A 19,356-nucleotide genomic window follows, 5' to 3' on the forward strand; every position below is an offset into this window, starting at 1 on the left:
AACTACCAGGACATGCCCAGGGATGGTATACAATATACAACTTAAGTCAATCTTATGGTCACAAATTACTGACTTCATTCACTCTATTGGTCAGTTATTAGTAACAAGTAATCCGATTAGCTACATCGTTCTCAGATCCGATAAAGACAAATTGTAAATACCAGCGCAGTAGTCGAAAAAAATAAAAATAACATATAACCCTGTTTAGGGTCAGAAGGCAAGGGATAAAACGTCAATGAACTAGAGACACAAACATATTTACACTATATACTCAAATTTAAACACCATAAACAGACGACACACTCACGTATATGTATTTACTGATAAATGATGGATTACCGCCTTGGCACGGTCGGTGAAACAAGCATTCACTGGAACATGAATTAAATGCGGTGTTGGGGGAAACTTGTTAACATGACATATTCAATTATCCCCAAGGACTAACAATAAACCACCTGGCTGTAAAAAAGGGAATGGTCCATACCAAGTACATAAATCAATACCTGTCATTGTTTTAAGAACCAGTTTCGAATCATAGATGAAATACAAAGAATGCTATGATAGTTCAAAATCACTTTATTATTTATAAATGAGAACTATTATATAACAAAAACGAAGTAAGAGTTCAATAGTAAATACTATTACCAAAGCGCAACGCAAAGCACCACCACCTATATATCCACCAAGAAACCGAGTAGTTACAATACGGCGTATTCGTACCACTTCTACCGAGGGAGGCATACAAGGCACACAACATCACACCTTAGCGCCACAGCAAGCACCAACAGCATCCATCAAAAAGCCAAGCAGGTAGAAAAAGCATGTGTACGACTAACTTCTAACAATGCAAAAAATTTCCACCAGGCACGCAGCAACACCATTGAGCGACAAAAAAGCACTACCGCCATATCCACCAAGAATCCGAGTAGTTAGAATTAGGCATATACGCCTTACGCCGAGCGCTACACCAAGCACAATTCAAATGCTACAAAAAATCACCAACATTAGTGATAATATAATGTTGCAATAACTTGTTTCACAATCGTTGTAAAATAAACTAAGATACTATGTATGAAAACATATCTCTCGATAATGGTTAGAAAACATTTGGTAATTTTACATTGTTAACCTACTTATTAACAAAGAATGTAAGTTTTAACAAATGGATATGCACGTTTAAAAAGAAGGGTTTGCAAGTTTATACAAAAGGATGTAATTACTTATCATGTTCTAATGTTTATACAAAAGTCATACCAAATCAGATTTTTAGCAGCAGAATAAACATTGTTTAGAATACTGACCAAAATTATAATTCAACATACTCTATAAGATGGATAACTTTTAAATAGATTAACGGTAGAATCGTTGTTAATGTTAACATATACATTACTTTTTTATGTTGATGCCTGGTCTAGTATGTGTTTCAGGTGATAGTGTACATTGGTAGTATTGTTTCCGTTAACAAGCAAATTTAAAGCTTGTAGCATTCTTGACATCTTGACCATAGGTTGGTTGCATAGTAATTTGGTAAGGGCATGTAAAATTCCTACTCGCATCGATTGTATTCTTGCTTAAACTGATAGTGAGATCGGAGTAAGTTCCTCCAGGCAACCTCTTCATCAGAAAAGGTGGTGTATTACTATTAGCTAAACACGAAATGCTGAGTTCGTGACCTTCCCGTGTCTAGATAGTTTTTATTCAATATTGAACTTCTGAATTGATACTTGAACCATCAGAAATGTACATTGATTAAAAGAGGAAGATATAAAAGTATAAAAAGAAGAAAATAACACTTAGTGCTGCTTCATTTGCAAAATTTACAAAGCATTAGAAACCACAGGGATAAGCCGAGTAAACTAACATTTAACCAATTTCATGTTTTAGGCACAAAGGTCAAGACTAAGCCTTTGGAGACACAAACGCATTGTGCATAGCTTGATTTCACAAAATACACAATTATATTATATTTGTTCACAAAATATCCAAAATTGGTTTGAAGACTATGTCGGGACCTCCGTTTAAAGCAAGAAAAAACAACACCATTTTTGGTCATTTTTTATTGATTGATATTTTAAAACGCTTCTTGTAACTTCATTCAGTTAACTTGATGTTTATATATGTGTCAGTTCGATGTCGTCAGAAATGTCATATTTGTGTTGTTTATAAAACCATCTCACTGTAGCGTATGGGCTACCAATGAATGACACACATTCAAACTGTTACTTTGTAGTTTCAATGACTGTGTAATAATATTTACACTCAAATGGCCTTTCCCTAGATGAACGTTATTCAGTTAAACGCAACACCTTTGGAATACGTCTGATCTTGATAAAACAACGATCATAATTGTCAAATGATGCTTTATTACGTGAAAAGGTATGAGACGTCGATATAACAATGAATTCATTGACGATGCAACTTATGATAAGTTAAATGTATGGCTACAGTCCTTGAGAAGGACTGTTGGTAGAAAAGATACTACTTAGCATATGTGTCGTATACTTATAAATATTGATATCGGTGTTTTTGGATCCAATATACAAACCTGCAAGAGTTAGATTAATCATTTTTAAGTCTTATGTATCAACCGATATAAAGTTGAACGATCCAGCCATTGTTTCATGGTTTATGGTCAGACAGTGGATGTTGTTACTCTCACAAGAAGTGTTCTGTCATGTTAAGTAATCAGTACTTATAGCTTGGCCAACAATAACACTACATGATCAAATACAAATATCGCCAAGAGGAAATTTACACTCAATGTCTGTTTATGAGTGATAATAAACACTAAAAATAACTGCGCCGCCGTCTTCTAAAAGGTAGAGCACTGAAAACTACAAATATATATTATTCATGAAATATTGCCTGCCTTAAGTTCTATCCCAATTCATTTTAAAAAAATCAAGAACGGACGGAGCACTTTTATTAGCCTTGAAATACATATCATTAATCAAATACATTCAAAAGAGTATTATGCAATCATTTTTATGCAGTAAGATACACTCCAACTTTCATAACCTCTAAATGATTACACTTCCTTATTTACACAAATTGAAAGATGTTATTGAATGACAAGAATGCTGGGTAAAGATATGCAGTACAGATAATATGCTTTATTCTTGAATTACAAACATCCCGGGCGAAGGTAAACAGTTGGAACAAATGCAAAAAGTTTGCCAAATATACATATAATTACATAAGAAAACATTATATTAAACATGTTGTACATCTAAACCCTCGATTTGCCAAAAGAATAAAAACAAAATCCCTTTTCATCCACAATTATACGTAAATCAAATTCCAAAACCGTATCATAATTAATAACTCCCTGCTATATCAAAAGCATTTATCAAATAGACTGGAAAGCACATATGAATCGATAAAAATGAAAACACTCTATTACCCAAAATATGTAACAACATTGAATATATGTAAAATCAGCTTAAGAAAGTTATTCATACACAAATAATAATACATCATATAGATAAAGCTTTTTATACAGTTAAAACAAGAATATATATTTATGTATAAGTAAGTATTAGGCTTCACAAACTTTCTTCAATGACAGACACGTAATTATGGTCGCCAAAGATGTTCGGTCGGAATCCGTATTAAAAGCATTCTAATTTCCAGTCATTAGTTTGACTTTCTCTGTTGTTGATAACACATGTGTATAATTGTCCTTAATTTCGGAACTTTAGTTTAAACAAAAATGTTAAAGTCGAATACAGAAATCTAAAATGACAACCTAATTCTAAGGCAGTCACCCGAATCCATGCCAAAACAATATGTAGTTTCAGCACAAACTACAATCACATTTTAAACATGTTTGCAGTCGATTTCTATTTAGAATAGCATGGTACGAATTACATGAAAACAAAATTTCCTTTGTCAAGGGCCGTTTTTAAGGTGAAAATACAGAGAATCATTTGAAACCTTAATTTCAAAGGTTCCCTTTTTCCGTTCGTTAATACTACTCTGTGTACTTCACCACCTTCAATTATGTTTCATCGCCTGGTAATTTGGACTTTTGTATTCAGAGATTGGTGCCAGCTTTAAGACTACCTATTATGCAGAAAAATAGCCATTAAATAAAGCTAGACTTTAATGCTTAATGATTATTATTTGTATGATAAATCAACACCTTCGTCACAAAGTAATTCGTATTAAGATATTTATGTCACATGTTATGCGTTATCATCTCGTAGGATGTTGAAGTTCCCATGGTTGGGACGTCAAGCTCAGAATATGTAGAATCTTTCTCACCTCTGAAGAAATAAAGTACTTTGTTCTAAATTTTGTAAAGGTTTTGTAAACATTTTGGTAAAATTGCGTTGGATTTATCTTAACACACACAAACACACGCACACACGCACACACACACGCACACACGCACACACGCGCACACACGCGCACACACACACACACGAGCAGAAAAAAACTTAATTGTAAGTATATTCATGTATACCTTTTAGCTTCAGCTGTCGTCGTTTCAAAGACTTGTTTCGAGGCTTCAATGAAATATAGAGAACGCTATGTAAGTGAAAAATAATTTTATAACTTCATAGTAACAGTTTATTAGTAAAAAAGTCAATGCTAGCTGTTTAAATCTTGGCATTCACGAATAGTAATACTATTTATACCGCATGTATGAGTTTGCTCACATTAATTAGAAACTACATTAAGAACTTTTAATTTCATTTTGTGATCTCACCTTCTTTCTGAAAGTACTATTAAACCATAAGCGATGCAACACCACCCTCAAGCGCAAAATAAAGCACTACCGCTATAACCACAAAGAAGCCGAGTAGTAAGGAAAATGCATGAACGACTTACCTCTACCACGGCGAACTTTAACAATAAGGCACGCAGCACCAAACCCGAGCGCCACACCAAGTACGAACGCTCCAGAAATCCCACCAAGCAGTGCAGCGGGTCCAAATGATGAAACACCTCCTTTTTTTTAATAAATTTAAATTCTTTATTTTTCAATATTTAAATTGATGTTGATCATTATATTAAGATGCATGTATTAATTATAACTAAAAATGTTTTTATATGAGAGCTTAATGGCAAAAATTCGTAATCCAAAATTTATCTCGGATAATATTTATTCTCTAAAAATAACTTAAACAAAAGTGAAAATAATTAGTGAAGCCTGCTTTATTTATATACTTCAGAAATAAAAGAAACGATGCATGATACTAATTCTATCTAAAGATGTATGGAAACATTTGATGATTTAACATGTTTTACCCAATTCATTAAAACACCATGCACTTTATACAGAAGGGAAGGCACACTAATACAGAAGGGTTAGCCAATTAATATAGAAGGATATTACTAATCATTCTATTTTTAGAGAAAGAAATACAATTTAACACGGTTTTACCGTTTTGTTCAAGCGTTTGAAAGTTCATCTCATCAGAAGTGTTGCTTCGACCCAAGACATTGTACACCGTGACGCGCAACACATACGATGTGGATGCTTTTAGGTTGTTTAAAGAAGCTCTCATGTTGGTGTTATTATTGACAAACTCTGATACTTCATGTTTCTCCCATTCGTTTGTATTTCCTTGAAGTTCCATGGCAACAGAAAGCTCTAAACCTCCTGTGTAAAGCTGATTCCATTTCAAGGTCGCTGCATCATGTGTAACGTCTTTTACTTGAATGTTATACGGCGGTCCTGGAATGCCTTTAAAGAAATAGAATTTAGAGACAAAATCTGGAGGGGTTACAAAACCATAATTGAGTCCATACATCAATACATCCTTTATTCGTTTCTTTTTTAACAGGCATTGTTAATATATTATTGCGAAAACAATATAATGAATTCGACTTGTATATATTTAAAAAAAGGTTTATTTGTGTCAACTAAAATGACAAAGAGAAAAGAAATCAAGGTTGTGAAATTAGAAGTAAAAATACAAGCTCAACCTAACACAATAATTGAAATTTTTCAAACGATATTAAAAAAAAGAAAAAAAGGAAACAATTGTATGTATTTCCTTACCGATTATTGCCAGAAGCAAAGAATTGCTCGATCTTACTTCGTTTACTACGTTTCTTGCAAGACAATATATTCTCGTACCGCTTTCAGAAGGCTTGGCTTTGTATGTAAAAAAGCTGACTGTTATACCATTTTGAAACTGATTTTCGACGCTCACATCAATATCATTTGCAATAAGTTTGTCATCGGTCTTGTTATCATTGGTTGCATTGTCTAAAAAACCATTCAAACGTTGCTTTTGGTATACCATCTAAACACTCGCACTTGACAATAAGCTCTTCGTTGTCTTGTAAGACGACCACGTCTTTTGTTGGTGAAGAAATAAATACTGCATCGATCGGAACTAAAACGTAGAGTAAATATGATTCGGCCCGTTGTCAATTTGATATATTTAAAGATTCATAAAAGGACTATGTATAATGTGTATACAATTGCATGGATTATATCTGTTCCTCAATTTTTCAAGCCTAACCACGATATCACGAACATACTTAAACTAATCCAAACCGAAACTCAATTTACCATATACGAGAATATTATTATTTAAAATATTCTATATGTTTTAACTCTTTGTAGATGCTCATTTTGCAATAGAATGTGTTAAGACACGAAGTTAATATTCCAAAGATAAATAACTCTGCAGCCAAAAAAGTATATGATCTTTTGGGTTCGGCTCAAGTTCATTTTATGCTGCAGAATATTTTTTCAATGGAATAAAGACTTAAGTTATTAATCTATATTCTCTTTGCGAAACTTTTAAAAAGAGTTAAACGTAGAAAAATCCATATTAAGTGGTCAAATCCTAAGATTGAAATTGGAAAATGGCATGAGTATTTCCGTGATATTAATGCCTGATCTAATAGGAGTTTCGGGTGACAGCGTACATTAGTAGTATTCTTACAGTGAACATTAACAGCAAAGGTAAAGGTGGTAGAGCCAATTACTTCTTGTTCATCGGTTGGTTTCAAAGTATTTTCCGCAGAGCATGTGAAGTTCCCACTCGCATCGGTTGCAATCTTGCTTAAACGGAGGGTAGGACCAGAGTAAGTTCCTCCAGGGTACGTCCACGTCAGAAAAGGTGGTGGATTACCATCAGCTGAACATAAAATGGTGAGATCCTGACCTTCCCGTATGTATATACTTTCATTAACCATTGAGCTGTTGAATTGACACGTTGGAGTACTTGGACCATCTGGAAGGTGTAGATATTGATAGAGAAAGACAAGGAGACAGAATGAATAAAATACATTACACTTGTTTTTTTATTGGTTAAGGTTTCAAAGACAATAGAAGCAACAGGGACAAGTCAGGTTACCTGATATCTAACGAATATATTGTGTTAAAGGCACAAGGGTCAAGGCCAAGTCTTAGGAAAACACATTCATAGTGCACAACTTGATTCAACTTTGTATGAAGAAAAAAATGTCTCAGTCCAGAGAGGTAACCTTTTCACACTACACACATTTATGTTCTACTTACACAAAATATCCAAAACTGCCTTTGCAGAATATATGTCAGGACCTCCGTTATTAGCAAGACAAAACAGTCTCATTCCGTGGTCATGTTTCGTTGGTTGAAATTGTAGAACGCTTCTTGTAACTTCGTTCAGTTGACTTGATGTTGATAGAGGTGTAAGCTCAATGTCGTCAGCAATGTTATCGATAGTTCTGTTGTCTTTAAACCATCGTACTGTAGCGTATGGTCTACCAATGGATGTCTCACATTCAAACTGATAGCTGGTGTTTTCAATAACCGACACCGGATTGTTCGTCGGGTTGAGATTCACATATGTTATGGGAGCTAAAGAAAACAATTTGGTAGAAAAATAAACATATTTTATAAAAATGTATAATTACCCGCATTGTTCTCCTTGAGGAGGACTTTGAATGTTAAAGACATATAAATTGTATACTTATATATGACCCAAATTAAATAGATTATACTGGTTATTTTGAGAACAAAAAATCAAACCTGCAATAGTTAGGTTAATCATTTTAGAATCTCCAGTCTCCATCGATCTACAGGTGTACGATCCAGCCATTGTTTGTATGAAAAGTTTAATGGTCAGATAGTTCTCGTTGTAACTGTCACTAGAAGTGTTTTTTGATGTAATGTAATCAGTACTTATAACAAGGCAATTAAAAATACTACATTTTCCGAGATAACTACTGTCCCTAAGGAATTCTATAACATACGTCTGTTTTTGAGATAAACACTTAAAAAGAACTGCACTGCCTTCTTTAACAGACGTTGTGTTTACTTCAAATGATATTATATCTGAAAGGAAAATGCACACAGTAATTAAAAAAGACATTCATATTCGTTAAATATTGCCGGCAATTAACGTCATTTTACCATGATTATTGTGTAAATTTACAACGGAACGAGAACGCAGCACTCGAATTATCTATTAAGATGTATCATGAAAGAAACAACTATAATAACTTATGTATGGAGGCATCTGTGTTTTATAAAGTTGCAACTCATTATTTAAATTATAATTCTCAATTAATTTCCGTATCTCAATTAGTTTCTAGTACACTGTGTGCATGATTTTAATCCATAACCATGTACGTATATATTATGTATCGTTTGTATTGCCCTTTGTAATGACAATAAGCGCTACCTGATGAGATTACTGCATTTATGCAGTAAAAGAAGTTCCAAGCGTAAATCAAATATTCCATTCTAACCCCGTGTTTCACTAAAATGAATCCATATGCTTGCCAATATGAATGTATATTTACATTGTATTATACTTAAACAGCAACTTTAACTCTTAATAGATTAAACTTCCTTATTTACAAAACTGAAAGATGATCTTCAATGAGAGGAATGTTGGGTAAACATGTTTTCTTTCAAAGAGGTGTACAGATTCTATGCTTTATCTTAAATGAGATAGATAAAGGTTGGAACAAGGGCGAAAATAATGCTAAACATAACCACATGCTTAAATACAGAAAACATAGTATTTAAACATGTTGTGAATCTAATGCCTCCATTTGCCTAATGTGCAATATACGCACAATCTCTAAATAATACTAAAAAGACACATATACAAATATCAGGTAATAAAATTCCCAGATCATCATATTTATTTACTCCCTTAATAATCAAAAGCAATTATCAAACAGACACACATGAATTTACAACAATGCATATCGCCCTCTCATAAAAAGTGTAATATCAGCATGAGAAAATTATCTATCAAAGACCAATACATCAATTTAAACCAAACTACACAACATGTATTATCATGTGGTGAAGAAAACAGTCAACAAAACCTAAGTCGTTGTCAATAAATAACATCTGACATGTGCTTCAAATCACCGTTAGACAGTTAAAACAATTCTTATATGTAGAAAACAATCCTTCTGCAAGTAGAGTCATTGAAGTTTTTGTCTTAGATTTAGTTTTAAAATGAAAGCTACAGGGACAAGGCCAGTAGTCGATTGTTGAAAAATAAATCCCGTTTAGAGGCACAAGGTAAGGGCTAAAATGACCTCCAACATGTCGAAAACGACCAAGGCAAGGGCTCAAATGACCTCCAACATGTCGAAAACGACCAAGGCAAGGGCTCAAATGACCTCCAACATGTAGAAAACGACCAAGGCAAGGGCTCAAATGACCTCCAACATGTTGAAAACGACCAAGGCAAGGGCTCAAATGACCTCCAACATGTTGAAAACGACCAAGGCAAGGGCTCAAATGACCTCCAACATGTTGAAAACGACCAAGGCAAGGGCTCAAATGACCTCCAACATGTCGAAAACGACCAAGGCAAGGGCTCAAATGACCTCCAACATGTAGAAAACGACCAAGGCAAGGACTAAAATGACCTCCAACATGCCGAAAACGACCAAGGCAAGGGCTAAAATGACCTCCAACATGTAGAAAACGACCAAGGCAAGGGCTCAAATGACCTCCAACATGTCGAAAATGATTTAAATTAAGGACTGCCGGAGGGTCTCTGTAAGACTTAGAATTATAAAAATATAAAATGTAAGTACGAGATGACATTTTATGGGCTCCACATGGGTTCATGTGCATTAATGTATAGCAGCATAAACATAACATAGAAAATGACAAATCATACACTGAATTATGCATAAACATGTCTATTCACAGTTAAAAACAAGGAAAATATACATAAGTCAACATTACGTTTCACAAACTTTCTTCGATGACGACACATCTCTTCGCCAAAGATGGTTGGTCGGAATCCGTACTAAAAAGCATTATAATTTCTTAATTTTTGTATGTTTAACGTTGTTAATAACGCAAAATGTATATAAACTGCCATTAATTCCCGATATATATATATATATACAAACAATAATGTTAAAACTGACTGCAGAAATTAAATATGCCAATAACAATCAAATGGTTTCACGTTCAAAAATCAACTAAAATAGAATATGTAGTTTCAGTACACAAAACAATTTTATTTATATAAAAATATTAAAGTGAATCCAGTGTATTCATCAAATTGTCTACGTACTACAATTGTACACAGAACCTGAGTTATTGATTTTAAAGGGTCTAGACACCAGATGGTAAAAAAGTCGACAAATACAGTATTTCCTCAAAACAAGCATATAATTGTAAATGGGAGCTAGCCGGAGGCCGATAAAACATGATTAAAATAATAAACGAAACTATTATGTTGCAGTCTCATCTGTCTTTCCCCGTTTAAAATAGCACATACTCGTTTTCCAGTTTAATTCATATCTGTATGTCAGTACAATAAATATATCAACGCTATTTTTAAACATACTTGGAATTACGTAGACAACCCCTGTAAATTTCGAATTGGAAAGATGGGCAAAGACTGTGAAAGATTAATGTTTTATAGGCGATGTGACACATCAGTAAGTAAGAGTCCATGCGTTGTACCCAACAACGTCAATTGTATGTAAGTTTTTTACATTTTTCTCTTTTTTTCTTGCTATTGCGTCATCTGTTAGTCCCATTAACATAAGGGTATAATTCCAACCACTAAGGTAGTGGGTGTTACTATTTCGTTCCATGGTGTCAAAACGTAAGTGAATACCGTGGCAGTGTATCCACACGCTAGCTCCGCGTACTTGTTACCGTTCTTATTTAAGGAATGAATTGCGGGGTTGATGTCATTATCGGGGTATGAACGCAATTTGGCTTGTGAAAGAGTGTGGAGTACGAAGGACCATATCCTCGATAATGACATTAACGCCGCAATTCATTTCTGATATTTACACCAATAATTCAATTCAAAAATTGTTAACAAATAATTCATAAAGAAAACCTTTAAGTTATACCTTCCTTACCCATTCTGTAAGTAGAACGACCCGACTGTAACCTGAAACATTTTTAAACGTAGAATTGGCACACTAATGGCAGCAATACATTTTAAAATATATTGAATTAACTCTTTCTAAAATGTTGATGTATATTTTACGGGATCTGCTGACACAATACAAACAATTACAAGACCAATAGTTTTTTATGTATATTGTTATGCGATGAATTGCGATCCAAAAATATCCAAAGATGTTGCGTTCATCGATTGATAAACGCAATTGCCGAAAGGCAGTTCATTTAAGGAATGGAAGTTAAGGTGTAAATATATGGGTGTTAAGGTATAGACGAAACAAAGCAAACACTCTCACACAGGCTACAAACTACATGAAAACGACTTCTCCTTTCAAAAAGGCCTTTATAGTAGGAAATTGCAGAATATCATAATCTTCATATTGAATTGCATAGATTCTTTCTTTCCCATTGATTTACACTACTCTTTGCACTTCACTACTGTAGCATTCTTTTTCATTGTCTAAGAATTAATTTTCAAACATTTGTGTCAAGTTTAAGCCTACCTACAAAGCGGAAAAATAATCAAGAGCCATTAAAGAGGCATAAAAAGGGCTAGACTTAAATGCCAATTTATTAATAATAAATGATAATATTTCTAGAATAAATCAACAACTTGTCCCATTGTACCTCGTTATTAGATTATAATGTCACAAAGTATGCTTTATCATCTCGTAGGATGCAATAGTCTGGACGTCAAGTTCAGCATATGGAGAAACGGTCTCTGCTCTAAAAAAAGAACTTTTTTTAAATTTTGTAAATTACTAGAAAAAGAATACTCTTGAATTGCAATGCATGCAATTAAATTCTCTTATTCTTCTATGCATTTAAGATGATATTGTTGGTATTTATATAAGTGCATGTGTACTATTATTTTAATAAATTATGCCATTTATTTAAGTTTATTTAAGTTATACGAAAACTTCTGGTTTCGTTTTGTTTGAATATGCACATTTTATAGTACTTTTACAACAACTGTGTTTACTCGGCTTAAAGAAAGAAGGAAAGAAAAAAATGATGAAAAAAGACCTCGTCAACGTGGAATTTTCATACATTGTTGTAGGGTCGCCAACATTACTTTCGTGATATCTAAAAAAGGCAAATATTCAAAGTCACAAGGTGTGATTTCAGGCACTTCAACTCATGTAATTCAGAGTTAGATATTTTCTAAATTATTGAAAAGAGATCATTGGAAAGCACAAACTAAATTAAAAGGTTGAATCAGCAGTTTCGGTTTTGTTAAAACCGTACGTTGACAGCAATGTTGACTGAAACGTAAAGCACTACCAACACCCCGTAAAAGCGTCTAAAATTGTATTTATTAGCAAAGTCGATAATCATACAATGAAAACTAAAGTGACAATATTACTATGAACTCAACAGGCACAAGTCCAGTTGTCAAAACGTCTAATAGGAACTCTGTTAAGTGGCACAAGGTAAGGACCTTAACAACACTGAGAGACACACACGTTCAAACATCACAAACAGACTACACTTTAGCTTCATCAAATAACGATGGTATCATCGCCTTGGAAGAATGGTCAGTGAAACACGATTTCGCTCAGAAACGGGTTTACATGGGGTGTTAACTCGTTTATGAGACACATTCAATGATCCCTAAGGCCTAGCCAGAAATGTAAATGTATGCTAAGTCTACTTATTAATATTTACCTTTTTACTTTAGTTGTTGTTGTGGCAAGTACTTGTTTGAATGCTTAAATGGAATATAAAGAATGTTATGTGAGTGTCAATGGTAACATTTAAAAATGATAAGTACAAAATAAAAAGCGAAGTAACAGTTTGTTTACAATGATACATTTGTTGGAAATCGGTATTTGTGAGAAGTAAAAATATATTTTACCAAAACAATGTATGAATTTGATCACAATATATAGTGTATTTGAAACTACATACACATTAGAACTTCTAATTACATTCTATGATCAGACCGTCGTCCTAAATTATTGACTGTGACAAACCTTTGCGACGGACAAATTCAACCACAAGACACACAACACCACCCCAAGCGACAAACAAAGTACCATCGTTATATCAATTAATATGCCGAACAGTTAGAATAAGGCATATATGGCTTACCTCTACCAGGCGAAGTTTAACACAAAGCACGTAGCACCACACCCGAGCGCCACATCTAGTATCAACGCTCCGAAAATTCCACCAAGCAGTGCAGCTTGCCAAAATGAGATAAATGTGCCTTTCTCTGATCAATTAAAATTATTTTCATTCAATGTTTGATTTGATCTTAACCACTGAAAAACACTTCAAAATGTATCATTTTTGATTGTATCATACATTAAGATCCATTACAAGGTGTTTTACAGATTTACTCATTCTTTAAAACTCATTTTATCTAAAGTTAAAGGAATACTAATAATTTAATTCAATTTTATTCATGCGATAATACGATACTATGCATGATAATAAATCGAAATGGTTTGAAACCATTTGACGATTTGACACTTCCTACCCAATTCATGTACTCACCATGCAAGTTAATACAAATAGGTAACCAAATATATTCCGAAGGAGATAAAATTACTTACTATGTTCTAATTTTAGAAAAAAACAACAATTACGATTGAAAAGTTGTTATTTCTTGACATATTTCAGAGACAGTACTTTTAAAGTCTGCACGCTAATATATTAGAATATGGTTTACCATTTTGTTCAAGTGTTTGAAAGTTTATCTGATCAGAAGTTTTGCTTCGGCCCAACACATTGTACACCAAATTTGCAACGCATTGATGCATTTAGATTATTCAAGGTAGCTCCCATATCTGTGTTATTTCTGATGAACTCTGCTATTTCATATGTCTTCCATTTGTTTGCATTTTCTCGAAGTTCTATGGCAACTCCAGTGTAAAGCTGATCTCATGTGAAGGTCACTTCATTATTCGTAACGTCCTTTACCTGAATGTTATAAGGCGTGTCTGGATGCCTTTTTAGAAATAGAAATTGGAAACAAAATCAGAGGTTTGTACAAAATCAAAAATAGTTCATGCATTTACAAGCACATGTTTTTATTTTCTGTTTGTCGTATTCATTTAAGATTCACTGTTAATTCATTATCCAATATGCAAGAAAATCACACTTTGTAAAGACTAATATATTGTTTACGACTAGTAAACAGTTTAATTTAAAACAGTGTCTGTATAAGTTGAGATAAGAAAAGTTGCAATAGAAATTCAAAATTTTATGTTTATACTAATTTTTATATTAAAAATAAAACCGAAACATACTTCCTGTTGTTTTTTCTGCCATCTATTGTTTTTATTTATCTATTAAGTACATGTGATATTGGTCGTAAAATAAATATTTGAGAATTTCAGTTCTCAAAACGGTTTGTGTTTTTTTACACGGGTGTCCATCGCTAATTCATGGTTTTCCTTACCAGTTATAGCCAGCAGCACAGAATTACTTGCTTTAAGTTCATTAACTGCAGTCCTTGCAACACAATATAGTCTCATTTCGCTTTCAGAAGGCTTGGCTTTGTATGCAATATAACCGACAGTTGTACCATTTTGAAATTGATGGTCGAGGCTAACGCCATTATCATTTGCAACAAGTTTGTCATCGGTCTTGTTGCCATTGGTTGCATTTTCTAAAGACCATTCAAACGTTGCTTTTGGAATACCATCTAAACATTCGCACTTCACAATAAGCTCTTCGCTGTCGTGTAAGACGACCACATTATTTTTTGGTGAAGAAATAAATACGTCATCGATCGGAGCTAAAACGTAGAATACATAGTAGCATTCTATTCGGTCCGTTGTCAACTTTTCAAATGTAACGAGTCCTGTATTACGTATATCTCGTATACAAATATACAGATACTCCTTCCTTTAGGGGGGAGGGGGCTATTTATTTCCTTGTCTATGTTAAGTCGAATGATGACTGGAAATTTATTTTTTGTGACATTGAAAATACAATAATAATCCAGGAACAAGCCCATTTACCGAACATTCAAATGAAATGGCCGAATCGACAATATACTATCTAGACACAAACATATAAACATCATTGAATCCTTGTCTAATATGAGTTTAAGGTGATAGAGTACGTAAGAAAGATTGTTACCGTAAACATTAACAACAAAGGTAAAGCTTGTAGCTCGCGTGACTTCTAGTCCATAGGTTGGTTTCAAAGTATTTTGGGCAGAGCATGTAAAATTCCCACTCGCATCTTTTGCAACCTTTCTTAAACTAAGGGTAGGACCGGAGAAAGTTCCTCCAGGGTAAGTCCAAATCAGAAAAGGGGGTGGATAACCATCAGCTGAACATTCAATGCTGAGATCCTGACCTTCCCGTATATAGATATTTTCATTCACAATTGAGCTATTGAATTGACACTTTGGAATGCTCGGTTCATCTGGAATGTATAAAGGTTGAGAGAGAACGAGATGTATATATAAAGAGAGATGAAATATTCTTGCTGCTGTTTTATTGGCTAGAATTACAAAAGACTCTACATGGACAAGCCCACTAAACAGACACATTTAAGCAATCTTCTATTTACATACACAAAAGGTCAAGCCCAAGTCTTAGAAAAACACAACAACATCGATCATGACTTGTTTCAGATTAGTAAAATGATAAACTGTCGATAGGAAACACACATATATATTTTACTTACACAATACATCCAAAATTTGCTTCGAAGAATATATGTCAGGACCTCCGTTATTAGCAAGACAAAACAATCTCATTCCGTGGTCGACTTTTGTTGGCTGAACTTGTAGAACGCTTCTTGTAACTTCGTTTTCTAGCCTTGATGTTGATAGGTGTGTAAGGTCAATGTCGTCAGCAATGTCATCGATAGTTCTGTTGTCTTTATACCATTTCACTGTAGCGTATGGGCGACAAATGGATGTCTCACATTCAAACTGATAACTGGTGTTATCAATGACCGACACTGGATCGTTCGTCGGGTTTAGATTCACATACGTAATAGGAACTAAATGGAAAATAAACATGTAATACTATTTACACTCCTACTGCGCATCCTTAGATGTCTGCATTTCCATTCAATTGCGTTCGTATTCAGTTGAACAACATCTTTAGAATACCTCTGATCTGAATAAAATGAGGTTTATGATTGGTCAAATGACGCTTTATTGTGGAAAAGGTGTATGACGCCGATTAAACAAGTGACGTCATTGATGATATAGCTTGTAATATTTTTATAAAAATGTATGATTACAGTCGTTGCATTGGTTGATTGTTAAAAATACTGCCTCTCATATGTTTCGTATTTGTGATGCAAACTGTTATTTTTGAAACTAAAATACAAACCTGCAAGAGTAAGATTAATCATTTTACAATGTCTAATATCCGACGATCTACATATGTACGATCCAGTCATTGTTTCTGAGAAACGTTTTATGGTCAGATAATTCTCGATGTAACTGTCGCTAGAAGTGTTCTGTATTATTATGTAATCGGTACTTATAGTTTGGCAACCAAAGATATTACATGAACAGAGATAAACGTATGTCCAACGCCTGTTTTTGAGATAAACACTTAAGAAGGACTGAGCTTCTGTTTTCTACAAACGTTGCGTTTGCTTCAAACGATATGATATCTGAAAAGGTTAAGCAAAAACAAATGAAAAAAGACATTTATATTCATGAAATTTTGCTCGCAATTGAATTCCTTTTACCCAGATTATTTTATATATTTATCACGATACAAAAACGAAAACAGCGATACCCTTTTCTTAAGATATAGCAGTAGGCAACTTTATCAAATTAATTATGTACGTATCTTTTTTTGAAATTATACTTCAATATTTAGACTAGTATTGCCATTTAATTTCCGTATGTAAACTGGTTTCTTAAACATTGTTAACATCAACATTTGAATCTTCAACATTGTTTGTACTGCCTTTGTAATAAAAAATAAAAACAATACGAGCTACCTGACGAGAGTACTGCGTACATGCAGTAAAATACGCTGCATGCATATATTATATAATTCCATTTTAAAACCATTTTTTCACGATAATGAATCCATATATATAGGCTAATTTGAATTGATATGCAACCTACTTAAACAGCAAAGTAAACAATAATGTGTTTAAACTTCCTTATTTACACATACTCAAGGATGACAAGAATGCTGAGTAAAGATGTTTTCTTTCAGAGAAGCGGTTTATAAGTGATCGTTGATGTTTATCTTTTGTTAAATTTTTACTTTTCAAAGCCATTCATAAGTACCCAAATACCGACTCATAATGATTCATTTTTGTGAAACTGGGAGTGCATGTTTTCATAGACAAATGTTTCAATGCTTTACAACATGGAATATGCACTCTTACTCCCAAATAAGATTTACCACAAGTATTACGGGTTTTTTTAATATACCACAATGGATGAATACATGTCGAAAACAATGGCTATTAAGAATGATACCGAGTTTAATTTCAAATAACGAGGAAAAAACGCTGTATTTCTACCTGATGACACGATTATAGATCACAGTAAATCTTTTAGCACTCACCAATCATTTAAAAAAAAGCTTTAAAATACACGGCTACAATCTTGTTATCAGTAATTATTATTTTCCATCAAAGCATTACTTAGTAAGTAGGTTTATCACTCAAAATATATGTTTGGTATACATGTGCATGTATTGATTTTGAATAAGAGTGCGTTTTAAGACAATGAATTTGTTGATTATTATTTGATACAAGTTAAATACGTTTATGTTTAACATTTGATTTAAGTGTGTTTATTTTACACAATGTACTTTGCAAATTGATTGACTTCTTTAAATTTGTGAAATAAAATCCATATTTCTTTCACCAAGAGATAAAAACATGTTAGTTAATTCTTTCCTGCGTATTCCTTTTGTGTAAAACGCATATAAGTGTTTCGAATTAATGGAAATTATATCAATGAGGTTAAATGCGCGAGTAAACTTCATTCGTATATCTAGACGTAAACAGAAAAATCATAACCACAAATTTCAGTAATTACAGTATTTGTTATTCCTAATTGATCAGTATACTCGCCTGCCGACTTAACTGCAAATTTAATTTGTTTCATTAAATTTGTTTAATAATTTTCTCACACAAATTAAAATTACAAACAGTAAATATATGCCTTATTTGCGAAATAGATACTGTGTATGTCACAAGAATGACATTTATTTTATAAGCTGATTAATTCGTGGACATCAAAGTGTTCAGGCCTACTTTGTTATGCAAATGATGTGTAAACGGGCCTGTCTCTGCTCGATGGAAAGTTCTTTTCTTCTTCTTTTGTGCGTAACAGTGGTCAATGCAGACTTCTTGTATTCTTACGAATTTGAGGAGACAGTTGGAGGACCAGGACGTGTCCGGAGTCCATGGCGTTCGGGTGCCTCTGGATCATCTTCGCTCCATTTGTTCCATGGAGATAAACTTTCGGTAAGCATCTGTCTACCAGAACCTGCAACGTTGACCATTATTGGAATCTCTTATTCTAACGATGGCGTCAGTGACGTAATGGACATTTCTTTAGATGGTGAACACTTAGGGATTGTTCAGACTGTGTCAGAACTTGGAGGCTGGGGAAAATACTGGAATAAGTTTAAACATTATGGTCATATTGGATTAACAAAGAGGATTGACAGTGGAAAACACACTATGGATATTCTTTTGGTAAAATCTGATTGCTATGGAACAGAGATTGATGTATTTAAAATAAGTTTAGACGTTAAAGTTACACATACTGATAAACTTTGGTGTGGTAGTGAGCTAGTAGGCTCTAAGAATCCAACACCCTGTGCGGTTGCAGTAGATAATCGAGTGAAATCCACAACCACGCACGTACCGATGACGAAGGAAACAACACCACACACGAATCCGATAATCAAAACGACACAAAAGCCCTTCAAAATGACAAAATCCGCCATACCGTTGGGGTTGATATCAAAACAAAAGACTACTATTATTGTCTCTAAACCTATGCCATCAAAACATTCAAGAGCAACAAC

The 19,356-nt window shown here is 33.7% G+C and overlaps 2 protein-coding genes and 1 long non-coding RNA gene across 5 annotated transcripts; all 3 read right to left on the minus strand.

The window, feature by feature from the left end:
* Positions 1-2,906: 2,906 nt before the first annotated feature.
* LOC128225076 (pregnancy-specific beta-1-glycoprotein 2-like) lies at positions 2,907-12,444 on the minus strand. 3 transcript variants are annotated; one of them, XM_052935096.1, is made up of 11 exons: positions 12,389-12,444; positions 11,990-12,088; positions 11,308-11,348; positions 7,982-8,287; positions 7,490-7,810; positions 6,912-7,202; positions 6,014-6,353; positions 5,393-5,695; positions 4,837-4,956; positions 4,469-4,511; positions 2,907-4,268 (listed from the first exon to the last, which is right to left on the minus strand). In XM_052935096.1, the coding sequence occupies exons 3-7, from the start codon at positions 11,318-11,320 to the stop codon at positions 6,208-6,210; spliced, it is 1,077 nt and encodes a 358-aa protein (XP_052791056.1). In that variant the 5' UTR covers positions 11,321-11,348; positions 11,990-12,088; positions 12,389-12,444; the 3' UTR covers positions 2,907-4,268; positions 4,469-4,511; positions 4,837-4,956; positions 5,393-5,695; positions 6,014-6,207. The 3 variants fall into 3 exon arrangements, with proteins under 3 accessions (XP_052791056.1, XP_052791055.1, XP_052791054.1); XM_052935095.1 differs by lacking the exons at positions 11,308-11,348; positions 11,990-12,088; positions 12,389-12,444 and adding an exon at positions 8,637-8,763 and having other exon boundaries at positions 5,393-5,686; XM_052935094.1 differs by lacking the exons at positions 11,308-11,348; positions 11,990-12,088; positions 12,389-12,444 and adding an exon at positions 8,637-8,763.
* A 1,012-nt stretch (positions 12,445-13,456) lies between these two features.
* On the minus strand, positions 13,457-15,016 carry LOC128204614 (uncharacterized). Its single transcript, XR_008256154.1, has 3 exons — positions 14,772-15,016; positions 14,040-14,318; positions 13,457-13,580 (listed from the first exon to the last, which is right to left on the minus strand). It is a non-coding gene; the product is annotated as an uncharacterized LOC128204614 (long non-coding RNA).
* A 100-nt stretch (positions 15,017-15,116) lies between these two features.
* On the minus strand, positions 15,117-17,415 carry LOC128244121 (CD166 antigen-like). Its single transcript, XM_052962141.1, has 4 exons — positions 17,297-17,415; positions 16,672-16,960; positions 16,013-16,333; positions 15,117-15,748 (listed from the first exon to the last, which is right to left on the minus strand). The coding sequence occupies exons 2-4, from the start codon at positions 16,739-16,741 to the stop codon at positions 15,333-15,335; spliced, it is 807 nt and encodes a 268-aa protein (XP_052818101.1). The 5' UTR covers positions 16,742-16,960; positions 17,297-17,415; the 3' UTR covers positions 15,117-15,332.
* Positions 17,416-19,356: the final 1,941 nt, after the last annotated feature.

The sequence above is a fragment of the Mya arenaria genome, chromosome 2 (genome assembly GCF_026914265.1).
Source record: "Mya arenaria isolate MELC-2E11 chromosome 2, ASM2691426v1".
NCBI classification, from domain to species: Eukaryota; Metazoa; Mollusca; class Bivalvia; order Myida; family Myidae; genus Mya; species Mya arenaria.

Excerpts from the sequence above, each read along its gene's own strand:
- LOC128225076 (XM_052935095.1), bottom strand. The coding sequence starts at position 8,697 with ATGGAATATTTGATTTACGCTTGGAACTTCTTTTACTGCATAAATGCA. Across the intron at positions 7,811-7,981 it reads GATTAACCTAACTATTGCAG|CTCCCATAACATATGTGAAT; the intron begins GTTTGATTTTTT and ends TGTTTTCTTTAG. Across the intron at positions 7,203-7,489 it reads GGCAGTTTTGGATATTTTGT|ATGGTCCAAGTACTCCAACG; the intron begins GTAAGTAGAACA and ends TACACCTTCCAG.
- LOC128244121 (XM_052962141.1), bottom strand. The coding sequence starts at position 16,741 with ATGACTGGATCGTACATATGTAGATCGTCGGATATTAGACATTGTAAA. Across the intron at positions 16,334-16,671 it reads GATTAATCTTACTCTTGCAG|TTCCTATTACGTATGTGAAT; the intron begins GTTTGTATTTTA and ends TTTTCCATTTAG. Across the intron at positions 15,749-16,012 it reads GCAAATTTTGGATGTATTGT|ATGAACCGAGCATTCCAAAG; the intron begins GTAAGTAAAATA and ends TATACATTCCAG.